General features: G+C 42.5%; 1 protein-coding gene across 5 annotated transcripts in view; it reads left to right on the top strand.

Annotated features, from left to right (window-relative positions):
- asic2 (acid-sensing (proton-gated) ion channel 2) overlaps nt 1-12,645 on the top strand; it is a 342,968-nt gene that overhangs the window by 238,618 nt on the left and 91,705 nt on the right. Inside the window, exon 1 of one of the 5 annotated variants that reach the window (XM_027284953.1) lies at nt 459-2,934. The exons of the other annotated variants lie outside the window; for them this stretch is intronic. Within the exon in view, the coding sequence (XP_027140754.1) occupies nt 2,242-2,934 (693 nt within the window). The 5' untranslated portion in view covers nt 459-2,241. Of the gene's footprint in view, nt 1-458; nt 2,935-12,645 lie in introns of those variants that run through there. 5 annotated transcript variants of the gene reach the window in all.

Raw genomic sequence — 12,645 nt, forward strand, 5'->3', positions numbered from 1 at the left:
CAGGCACTAGTGAGAGACTATACAAAGCTATATTCCAAAATTTATCAATGTAATTTAAAATGAGTTCTCTTTCTGATTTTTCTGTAAGAATATAAAAATCATTTTTCTAATCTCTGGACTCCAAAATAAATCATTTCCCGGAAACTATGATGAAACATGTCTGCACCTTTTTAAAAATTAAATTAGAAAACTACTTTTGAAAATGAGAATCGATGACAAAATATGTTGCAATTTCCTTCACAGATAAAATCATGGTTACTGTATACATCAAAGATGGCAATGAGCCTCAAATACCAATAATTTGCAGAAATTATACACAGTTTGCCAACGAAAACCAGACTAAACTGTCTTCTAAAAACTAATCTCAAAACAACAGTCAAGTTTAGTGTTTTAGGTTAAAGCTAAAACATTTTTCGACTAAAATGAAACTGCCAAAGTTAAAATGCTATAAATACTTAAATTAACCTGACTGTATAAGCCTCCACACACTTGTGTTCAACTTGTTACCGCATGAATTTCAAACCTGCATTACGGTAATGAGTAGAAGACTAGTGGAGAGCCCTCGTCTCGCTGTTCTCTGCTCCACACAAACCCTCACATTCATGCAGGCAGCAGTCAGTCAGCAGCAGCAGACAAACAGAGGGGGACGAAGGACGGCACAGAGAGAGAGAGAGAGAGAGAGACAGGCGCTCTCATCAGTGACGGGCTCCCCGGCTGCGTGGACAGAGCTGTGGCGCAGGAGGAGCAGAGGAGAGGTGCAACGGGAGGACAAGCTGCCTGGAAAAAAAAGCAGAGCAAAACAAAGGAGCAAAACGAGAGAGGGAGGGGGAGAAAACAACGGAGAAGAGAGATCACTGAGAGGGGGAGAGAGAAGTCAGAGAGAGAGAGAGAGAGGACCAAGCTGGATGAAGCTGACAAGGACACAGAGGGAGGAAAGCGCGCAGAGAAGCCTTTCCTAACCGGAGGAGAGAAGTGAAGGGACTGCGTGCACAAAGTGGAAAAGAAGAGGAGGAAGAAGAAGAAGAGGAAGGAAAAGAGGGGAGCCCGACAGGAGGTCGAGCTTTGGGGGCTTAACTGACACGACAGTGAAGAGGAGGAGGAGGAGCGTGAGGGCAAGTTGATGGATTTGATTTGGGCAGAGTATTTTTAGAAGGAGGAGCGGAGACACGAGAGGAATATTGAGAGATGCTGTGTTTGGAGAAAAAAAAAAAACTAGAGGAAAAGAAGGAGAAGAGAGGGAGAGCTGCTGAGATCAGAGTGTGACAGAACAGATTATCTCTGGTTGTGTTTCCCCACAGGAAAACCGGCATGAGTCTGTGTCCGCGTACGCGCATGGATGCCTCCATGTGAAAGTGTGTTGTAGCATCTCTAGTTTCTCACTGTGGCTGTGGTGCTGAGGAGCAGGTCCGCTACAAGATGAAGCTACCCCCGCAGGACCTGATGACACTGGTTAGAAGAACCAAGTGGGGGGAGAGACGGGGAGCAGACCAGTGACATCCAGGGGAAAGTGAGACCACAAAGTGAGGACAGAAAACAAATGGGCACGGGAGGACTTCTGTGAATTAAATTAAAGCTTGTACTTAATAGTGACAAGGAACTGATTGCCGCCTCTGGCTGCTGAATGCCTCTGCAAGTCAGTGAAGCCAAAAAAACACACACACGTAACTCGGAGGAAGAGAAACCACAGCGCTGGAACAAGGCAAGCTCTGCTCTAACAGACTGCAGCACACCAACCAACTCCCTCTGCTGTCGTCTCATTATTTTAATTACCTTCCCTTCTTTCATTTGTTTTTTGTCCTTTCTGCTTAGCCCATGGTATTTTGTATTCTACCCTCCTCTCTCCCTCTCTCTCCCCCTCCCTCTTCCCCTTGCGTTTGCTCTCTGTGTCTCATCCTCTCTTGTTCACTGTCACACTAACTGCGGTGGATGCTGGAGTCACTCATGTAGAAGCCACCTTGCTTGGAGCGCATTTGCTTAGCAGATTTTTTCTTTCTTCTTCCCCTGCTTGGATGAGTTGGATGATTGGAGCACTCTCAGATCCAGAGAGCAGGAGAGATGACCAACAAGTAGCTGCTGCTGAAGGCGTCAGAGACGACTTCAAAACACAAATATTGCGCCAAGGGTTACTTCTGCGTGTGCACGCGGCATATTTACAGTTAAAACCGCATGGGTCATTAATATTTGTAAGGTCAAACACATATCCAGGTGTGGACTACAGTAGTGGATTTATCCTGGAGCTACATGTGGGCCCCAGCCCCTGAGGCCTGGCTGGGAAATGAAGCCTTTCCCGCGGCTGTAGGAGCACTGTGGGCAGCTATGGCCCTGGAGGGACGATGTCTCCGGCGGGGATCCCCGGCCATGATCAGAAAAGGTCGTCAGCGGCGTCGTACAAAGCCAACTCTGGCACGGGTCACTTCCACTCTGCTGTCAAGGACACGCCTGCACGGCCTGAGGCATGTTTGCATCCCTGGTGGCTCTGTGGGCCGCAGGGCCTTCTGGTTACTGGCCTTCTGCACCTCCTTGGGGCTGCTTTTATCTTGGTCCTCCAACCGCCTGCTCCACTGGCTTTCCTTCCCCACATACACACGGGTCCACGCAGAGTGGGCCAAAGAACTGGCCTTCCCCGCAGTCACTATTTGTAACAACAACCCTATTCGCCTTTACAAGCTCACCAAGAGCGACCTGTATTTCGCTGGCCATTGGCTTGGCCTGCTGCTGGCCAACCGGACAGTGAGGCCAATGGTTCTGGACTTGCTTCAAGAGGACCGTCAGGCCTGGTTCACGAAGCTGTCAGACTTCAGGCTCTTTCTGCCACCCAGAAACTTTGAGGGAACCAACCTGGAGTTTATGGATAGACTGAGCCACCAACTGGATGACATGCTCCTCTCATGCAAATACAGAGGAGAGCCATGTGGCGCGCACAACTTCTCTTCTGTAAGTTCATCTTCCTCTGTTGTTGCTCTCTCTTTGTTATCTATATCTAAACAGCTACGGCAGTTTAAAAGTTGCAAATACATTGCATAATGCTGACAACATATTCATTTATTGGTATTTATTGGGTATTTTCTTGTGACCTACCCGCTTTGATGGGTGTTATAAGGCTGAAAAACACAGTTTACAAGCTGTTGTAACTTGTGTTATAAGGCTGAAAAACACAGTTTACAAGCTGTTGTAACTTCTTGTTACCAAAAAAAAAAGATTAGCAAATGTATTACTGCCAGGGAAATGATTAAATCTCCGCCAGAGCTCTTTTTAAATGAATTACAATAACAAAGATAGCAAATGCGTTCAAATCATTTGCATGACTGTGTGAAAAATGGCAGTAGCCATGGTCTCATAATAACATGGATGAAATGGGTTACATATGAGCTGATGGCTAAGCATAACTACAAACCCTCCGCCTCTCTAGAGGACTTTACTCTGTGTCTGATCATCCTCATATCTGTCTTTTTTTCTGTGGGGGTGATTGTGGGTTTGAGGGATTTGTGTACCCACTCTTCTGGATCGCCTGAACCATGGCAGATGTTTTCTCTATGGTAATACAGATGCTCAAAATGTCTTTTAAACTTTTTTTTCCCCTTTTTTTTGTCGTCTCATTTATGTTCTTTCTTCTTTGATTTGTGTGCTCTATGGCACTGTAGCCTCAGAGTCAGTAACAGACAGACAGATAAATGGCAGATAAATACCTCTGTGCAAAGGTCGTAAGAGCTGTGTGTGCTGCCTTTTCTTCTCACACTTTTACCCTACTTTTTTCAATAATGGCCATTCACTGCGTTTGCATTGTTAGCTCTTGTCTTCATTGTTAGTGGCATGGTCCGTCTTTCTCACAATTACCCGAGATTGCCGAGAGAGAAAGATTATATTGGGTTTTTAAATTAGCCAGAACTGACATATATTTAATACCCTGCCTTTATTTATGTCTGGCTGGCGGGGTCTTTATGTGGCATTATGAAAGACGCCTGGTCCATAGAGAAGATAGTCAAGCATATTTTTTTTTTCAATCTCTGGCATTGAAAGCATTAAAAACAGCACAGCTCGCCATTTGTCCTCTGCTGTTCTCTGTTTGCCTGTTTTCTTCATGACATTGAGTCGCATTAGTTTTCTAATGTATCTAACCTCTTGAATCTCATGGAGTAGTCTGCCCATTGTTGAAAACACAGACAGGTTATCTTGTATTTGGAGGCAATACAATGCAGCACTCAACCAACATTATATAAAGATCTCATGCTTTTGTATTTCACTAGTCTTATACAAGCTCATGGTCAGTAGTTGTTGCCTGTTCTTATTATGATCAGACTGTATGGTTTTTATTTAGTGTTCCAGCTCGGTTGAGTGTTGCTGCTCTTTGTGTCCACTTTGTTGAGTCTCTTTTCCTTCTGTCACAACCAGGACAAGCCCACTTCCATGCAAATAAAGTATCTGAACTATGCCTTCAACATTGTATCCATTAGAGAGAGTTCAGTGCAGCGTTGGAAACATAGGGTTGTTTATAGGTTTGTTTTGTTACCTCAATGTTTGCAGGTCTGTTTTTATGTCAGGCTAATAAATTCAAGATTGTGGATTCGCAATGACTAATACCACAGTTAGCTGTTTGTGGATTTGAGTGTAGTAGCACTTTGCCCAAAGCTGAAGGGTTTTCTGGCATATTTTTTTCGAGCATTTTGTAAGAATCAAGCTGCCTGATAGTAGAGGTAAAATTGTTCTCTTAGAGCTGCAACTGTGCAAACTTTAAAGAACCATCTGTACACTCTGAAATATCAATAAATCTAAAAGTGGTGAGACCATGAAGGACAATATTGCTGCAGCAGCCCTGCTACAAACACAAACAACGCTGCACATGCTCTCTTATTTCGATCCCAAGCTCCCTTAGAGCAGTACTATTTATAATAACATATAAACTTCAAGTGCGTTTCTTTGGTTTCTGAATATTTTGGTTGTTACGTGGACAGTGTGTTGGATATTGTCAGCTTTATTTTTGCAGATGGGAGTCACATCGATGCCCCAGTTCTGCTTCCTCATCTTGTTCTACCTCATAGGGGGCCTTGTGCCGTTAACAGGCCCTCGGTGGCTTTGCTAATCTCATTAGCCTGCTGCTGCAAGTCAGCAAAGACTCCCCGAGGCCTATTCATTATCACTACATTTAGAGCACTGTCACTCCAAGACCAAAAAAGGATGCAACAACCAGATTAAACAGGGGATAGGGAACACACACATAGATTTCTGAGTGAATAAAGAGTCCTTGTCTTATGTGTGTGTATGATTTCATACATCTGCATGCATGATTGTCTTGTAGAACAAGTGAGAAATCCAGAGTTGATAGAGGTTGGGTATTACAGGCTTTAGAGTACAGAGGATGCTTTGAACTGCCAAGCAGCGGGTGGTTTGGATGGAAGAAAGGTGCAGCCAGAGGAGGGGAGTGAGAGAAGTTATAGAGGGAAAGCATCTGGTTGGGAATACAAATGCATCCCATAATTCTGGCCAACCTCTTGTAGCAGCAGGGTTTCATGTGCTGAATCTCCGTGTCACAGTGAACGGGAACCAGTAGAAGCCTGGCTAATCAATAAATCTATTAGCTTCGTGCTGTAGTTTATGGTGGTCTATTTTCCTCCCACATTTTCAGACTGACACTGATATACTCTCAGTCAGCCCACAGATAGTCACAAGTTCACAGCAGGGGATAACATAGCTGGAATAAACCCTTCCAACCATCACCAATAAATTGTAAGCGATACCTTATCAAACCACAGTTAGGTAATCTTCACTCTGTGAAACAGATACAGATCTCCATCTTTCCCAAGTGCTGTGCAGGACTAGATAACTGCGCCTGCAACGCCAAATTAAACAGTACTCAGAGTTGGAGAGCAGAGCCATTCACACTGGAGTCAGGGTATATCTATAAAAAAAAAGGTGAACCTCTTTGCTCGGCCACTGTAATGAATCAACTCTATCTCCAGAGAAATCTCATAACTGCAGAGCCAGAGCATTGCTGGACTCCAGTCCTAAAGTGTTTGGCTACAGCAGGTTTGATCATGTGTGTTTTTGAATCGTGAACTATGTGAGGATGATACTGTGTGTCCGATTTAGTGTTATCAATTCTTGGGGTTTATAATAAAGCTGCTGCATGGGGTAACTTTGGTATTTTTCAACCTGGACCTTATTTTCCCATGTTTTTGTCTCAAAGTGACTAATGGGGACAACAGTCTTTGAATTCGGTCCAGTATGGATCATGAGAGTGCTGCAGCTACGAAATGGGCTACAACCAGTGTTGCCAACTTGCCAATTTTCAATAGATTTTGCAACTTTTCAGACCCTCTTTGTAATTTATTCCTAAAATGATAGTAGTGACAAATTTAGTGCCTTATTCAGACCATGATTAGGATATACAACGTAATCTCTGCATTAAAACATGTCCACTGAAAATGCTTGTTCTTGCCACTGACTTGCTCAGATTGTTATTAGAAAAATGAAAAGGTGTTCTGTACCCTTCTCTTGATTCGGACTGTGAAATCTCCTCTGTGGGCATGAGGTCACAGCACCCACAGGAACACCACCAGTCTCCAGAGCTCTGTAGTCATTTTAGCAGCTGGTTTGCCTCCTCTGCCTGTTGCCCATCTCTCTTGCTCTTACTCTCTCCTTGTTCGCTCTTCATTTGTAGTTTTATTTGTATACTCCAGCTTAAATAAACATGAGCGGCCATCAAATTCAAATTCCCCACCCACATTGGTGAAATCAGCTAAATATTCAGCTGTGACATTGAAAATCTGTTACATAGACACTAAGCTACGCTTTCTGTACTTGAACAAACTCTTCTTGGTCGGTATATTAATGTGCTCGCATTTCTAATGTTGACTCTCTGCAACAAGTTAGCTGACCTCTCTCGAGATTTCAGAACTTCTTGATGAGTGAGAGCTGGTTAGAAAAATGAACAGATGATGTCTCATTTCTCTGTAGTCAGACGCTTAATACCAATCTGTGCCTGTAAATTGCAAAAATAAACACTTTTAATAAACATATTTTGACAGTTGTGCAAATACCCATGAGGCTTACATAAGTGGTTGCAGTGCTCTGACTGAATACTGGACCAAATTCGAAACTTGTTGTCCCCATTAGTCAGTTAACACAACAACATGGGAAAGCAGTGATAGGATCAAAAATTCTGCAAGTCTTTCAGTTCATTGTTTTGGTTTTATGGCGTGCAACTCTTTTGATTTAGTCCCACCGATGACTATCTGGTAAAATGCGGTGGAGCATTTAGCAGCTGAAGAGACAGATATTTCCCTCTGGAGTGAAACAGAGAGTGAATATTGGACTTAGATTCAACGGGAGACCAGAAACAAGACTCCAAACGAACACCAGTGTTGCTCTGTGACTGCTGGATGTGTAAATCCCTAACTCAGCTCACTCGTCTTATCAACTTAAAACACAATAATATGTCCCTGTTGGGTTTACATCTTGTTTCTGCTGCCTGCAGGTTGCAAAAAAGAAAAAAAAAATCAGTTTATGCAGGTTTAACTTGACTAAAACTATACTCATCAGGTGGGTGCAGTGCATCAGTGCAGGTATGTATTTGTTAATAGTTTGACATTTAACTAAAACGGTTTAATTAATGAAAAGTAAGGTCAGGTTGCTCATGGGGAAGGGTGCAGATTAAAAAGCAAATCGTTTCCTCTACTGCAATCACAGAATCTTCTATGAGGTTTACATTTAATCTTCTAAGCCAAAGTTTTCGGTTCAAAAATAATTTACATTCTTTTTCCAGCAACATTTTCTTTCTTGTCTTTAACCCTCCTCAGTTTTCAGAGGTAGAAAGGAGCTTCTCTGACTGCTCTCTCTCTCTCATCCTCTTCGTCTTGTGACAGAAATCCTTCTCTGGTGGCTTTGCTGTTCCACTCTACAAAGGTTAATTGATCAAACATTGTCACGGCCAGCTCTATAGGATGTGTTTAGGATATGTTTCAGAGCTGAAAAAGGAGTGCGCATGTGCATCATAGATTATTCCCTGCACTGTTCACACATCTCATTGACTTACTTTCAGCTCCACGTTCTATTTTCATTCTTCAGCTCCAATTATTTGCAGTTTTATCGTCTGTGCTTTGGGAAAACTGAAAAATCTGCACCACCTGTTGGCTCTTGTTTTCCACATGAACCATATGAACACGATGAGGAGACTAACAGAGGCTTATTTGAGCCCCCGTTAGCCCCTCCCCCCCCTGGAAGCTGCCTGGAAAGCCCGGTCAATCACTGCTGAGCCTGGAGGGGCTGCTGATTGAGTTTTAAGCGCATCCAGGTAATAACGCAGGTCTCCTCTCCTCTCGTTTGTCATTGACCTTTTTAGTGGAATTCTGTAAAGCTAGACCATGAGCTATTGATCAGGCTTGAAATAAGAGTGGGAGTCAGGTGGAAGCGGCTCCAACTAGGCTACAGCAATCTCATTAACACAGGTGGCCCCCTTGCTTACCATTCTCCACGCCCCCAATCAAATTTCCTACTTCAGTACAAATGGCTCGAGTGGTTTTATGAGCTCTAACTTCCAGCTTATATTAAAAACCATAACAGCGCTGTGTCGTAATATGAATGTCCACAGGGCTGGTCATTGAGATGCCACAGCCTTTGGATGCTGCCAGCATCCAGTAACCGTTTGACAGCCAGCCATGGGCCATAGCGAAACCGTCACCTTAATCTTCCGGTGTAATGCAAGCCTTGAATGCAGATGGAAAGATTATACATGGTTAGTATTCATAAGGTTGCATTGATGCATAAACCGCAGGACTTGTTAAAGGTTAGTGTTTGAAATAGAAAGCTAATGGATGCTGTTCTCCTCCATCAATACCATTAGCTGAAGTCCAGTCTCCACTGCGCCCTTACACAGACATACATGAGTTAGTGAGTCACATGCTCCTAATGTATATCATATTGTGAAGAAACAAACAAAACATTTGTGTGCAGCATTTGAAAAACATGTCTTGTTTGACCTTTTCTCTCATCGCTCACTGCTAGCGGCTCATTTCCCGGACACACACACACACAAACACATACTGTACTGAAGTTGTGCATACTACTACACCCACGATCTATATTCACACTCTGGACCTTTGGGCCCTCCTACTATATTATCCTGTGTGTGTGTGTGTGTGTTGCAGCATGAAAATGGTAATGGAGACAATGTAAGAAAACAACCTTTAGCATAATGTAGTACAACAAAGACTGCAGCAACGAGAGTCTCAAATATAACCTTAGACTTGCTTGAACAAACCTAACACAACAAAGCACTACGAGCGTTACAATGGTAAGATTTATTGTAGTGCTCTGAGATTGCATTACATTGCACTGCTGTACCTGTTAAACTGTTTATCTCAGATGTTTTTCTGTAAAATCAAATACAGTAGGTTCATACAGACAGTTTGGTTCTGTCCTCTGAACTCTCTCTACTGTGAATGACACCTCCATGACCTCCGCATCACAGATTATATCATCGTTCTCACCACCCACACTGTAAGATTTGTGTGATTACAGTGTAATTACAATAGACGAGTTCTCCAGCTTCAAATCAGGTGACCTTAAAGTGTCTAATTATCAATTCAGAACTATTTCAGAACGTATTATCATATTACAGTATAATTAAAACTTCAAATGATGAGTTGATTAAATTTCCAAGTTACCTTATTTGGAAACACGGTGAGCTTGTTAGCGCATTACTCAACATGCTTTGTGTTTCGGTTAACAAATGGATGGTAGAGACTTGAAACCATATATGTCAAGATGATGGTATGTTTACAGAGTTGATGATTTAAAATGATTTCCATTAAAGTTGAGTTTATTTACATTAAACTACATGATGTGATGGGTGATGTAACAATGTAAAGCATCCTGATTTGTTGATTTGCAAAAACTAATAAAGAGTAAAAACATGCAGGAAATGTCATTAGTTTTAGTCTTTGTTAATTTGGCACATTTGTCAATACAACAAGCTGGAGGAGGTTTTAGTACAAATGTTTATTCAGACTCTGTTCTGAACTTTTTAATATCTTGCCCATTTGCCACAAATCCCTCCTATATTGTAATAGGAAATAACCTAATAATAATAATGAATGAATCAATATAAACTGAACTGGAATGAGAAAACTCAGTCTGATGAATCAAAACAAAATAATATTGAAAAATAGAAAACTATTATTTTAGGATAACTCTGATATTACATGAAGCTCCATCCTTCTTTGTCCTCTTTTTTTTTTTAATAAACTGTTGAAACTAACCTGATGAGTCATTCATTGTCCTCTCTCTGATCAACATTAAAGCAAACCAATGAAAATACAGTTGATTTTCACTTTACAAACATAAAAATCTCTATTTTCAGATAATCATACACTCGTGACAAACCTAGTTGAATATCATGTCCTTGTATTTCTGCCATTATCTGTAAATAGAGCCTCTTAAATCGTACACCCTGCTTGTACTTGTACATTATAAACCTTTGCTTTTGTTAAAATGGCTCGAAATACACTTGAAGGAGACTGTGTGAGAGAAGCACTGCACTTTCACATAAACAACCTGTTAGTGCTTAAAGGAAAGCACGGGGACGGGGAACAGAGCTGGCTGTGTCCACAGGACTTGTTTGGCAGATCAATCGCCAGCAGGCACGGCACTGACACTAATATGGGCCTCTCAGCGTGTGATACTGGCTCTGTCTGGCTCTCCTTATAGGTGTTCTTTACCATGTGACAGGGCAGCAATCAGCCCACAGTCATAAACACACAAGATGTAGTTGGGGGGAGGGAGAAGAAAATGGTGTAGCTGAATTCTGCAGTACATGACCTCTTACAAAAAAGAGAAAAGTTTTTCCAGTAAATCAGAGAATCTACAGTCTTGTGTAAAAGGTTAACAGAGAGGCACATATGCAGAATTTTAATAGTTATATTTCATTTTCATTTTTTCAACACGTTACAGACAGGCCAAGAATATCTTTCTAATTCATTGCATCCCACTGACTTTCTGTTTTCACACTTTGAGGATGAGATTGCCGCGGTGTTGAAGCCCATTTCAGCATTCCTCTGACCTTCCCTGGGCTGCTTCCATCAATGTGTCAGTCATTATGAAGCGTGGTGTTGCGTGGGTTGAAGTCCGTGGGGATTAGCTGAGCTCTGAGGATATTTTAGGTCAAACCACAGCTCGCAGTCTGAAGGCACAAGTTCCCCAGCCCTGGGCGAAAATCGTCGATTCAGCCATGTTATAGATATTTACCATGCTGTTTGAATCTCACCTAGTCGCAGCCTCTTTATCGCACTTGGTTCCCTAATATGCGTTGCTGGCACGCATTACAAAAGCATCTGATTAAATCAAAGGCTTGTGGATCATAATGGTGCTTGTGTAAGCCATCTGAGCTACGTGCAGCAAAACGATTTGATCATTTCTTATTATTGTTCGTGTTTTTATCAGATTCTTGCATTCACAGCCGCTGCTTTTCACCCAGGAAATGTCCCTGCTGGCAGAATTTCTATGGTTTCTGAGAGTGGTTTCTTAAAGCGCCTCTAGTTTTGTTTTCCAACTTCCAAATCAGGAAGGAATCTCATCATAACAGAAACAAGATTTCAGCCATAACAATCACTGCTGCCTTTGTGCCTTTCAGCAAGCACCCAGCTCCTTCAGTCAAAATCAGGGATGAGCAGGTGGATGTTTGAGCGTGTGTGCAACTCTCTCCAACCTGCAACTCTTGCCGTAGATTAGAATCCTCTGAGCAAACCTGTCGAAATCAAGCTTGAGAGCGATGGGCTGCAGCAGAGGCAAATGTGGGCAAAATTGCTTGAAGCTCACAAGACTTTGAAGGAGAGGGAATCATGCGTATTCTCCTGGGAGACTCGGTTCCGGTGATGATGCTTTAGCCAGCATGAACCTGTGCACTCTCACATGCTGTACACACTGCACATACACATCCCTGTTTCCAACATAGACCTTGAATATTGTTCTGAATGAAGGACCCACAGTGCCTTCCCAGTGACCTTCCTGACTTGTTGGTAAGTCAGTTGTGTTGAACTGGATGTCAGACTTAATTCATATTTTATAGATTTTCCACAAGTCAGTAGCTCAGTATTGGATTCTTCTGGTCTGTCAGATGTAGCGGCTTGTGAAACGAAGGAAAATGCAGTGTGTGTTGCAAAGTGAAGATAGCTGTGTGTATCTATTCATTTTACACCCCATGCGATTAGAGTCAGTTAAATGAATGAGGATGCGCTTCCCTTTCCGTCTTATTATCTTGGGACTCCAGCAAACGTGATATATTTTATCCATCGGTGTAAGACTGAAAGGAGTCCGTCTTGTTCTGGCAGGGCGGCTGAGAGGAGACGGAGTGGAGGTGCTTTTGTAAGTTGAAAGGAAAAAAAGAGGTAAACAACCTGGAAAAGAAGTGGGCATCAAGAGGCAAAGAACACAGCGGATTGCTAGATTTAACCTGAACAATATCAAAGAGAGAAACCTCTCGGAGATCTTGAGGCTCCGTCAATAATGTAACGCGCGGAATGTCGGTGTTGTTTGCGCTTCCTCTTCAGACGTGAATATCTTTATGAATAATGAAAACAGGAGAGGCAATGCACAGCAATTCATCCTCTTCACTCAACAGCAAGCTGTAATTCAGCTTTACCTTCTCACCCATAT

Source organism: Larimichthys crocea, chromosome XII, assembly GCF_000972845.2.
Source record: "Larimichthys crocea isolate SSNF chromosome XII, L_crocea_2.0, whole genome shotgun sequence".
NCBI classification, from domain to species: Eukaryota; Metazoa; Chordata; class Actinopteri; family Sciaenidae; genus Larimichthys; species Larimichthys crocea.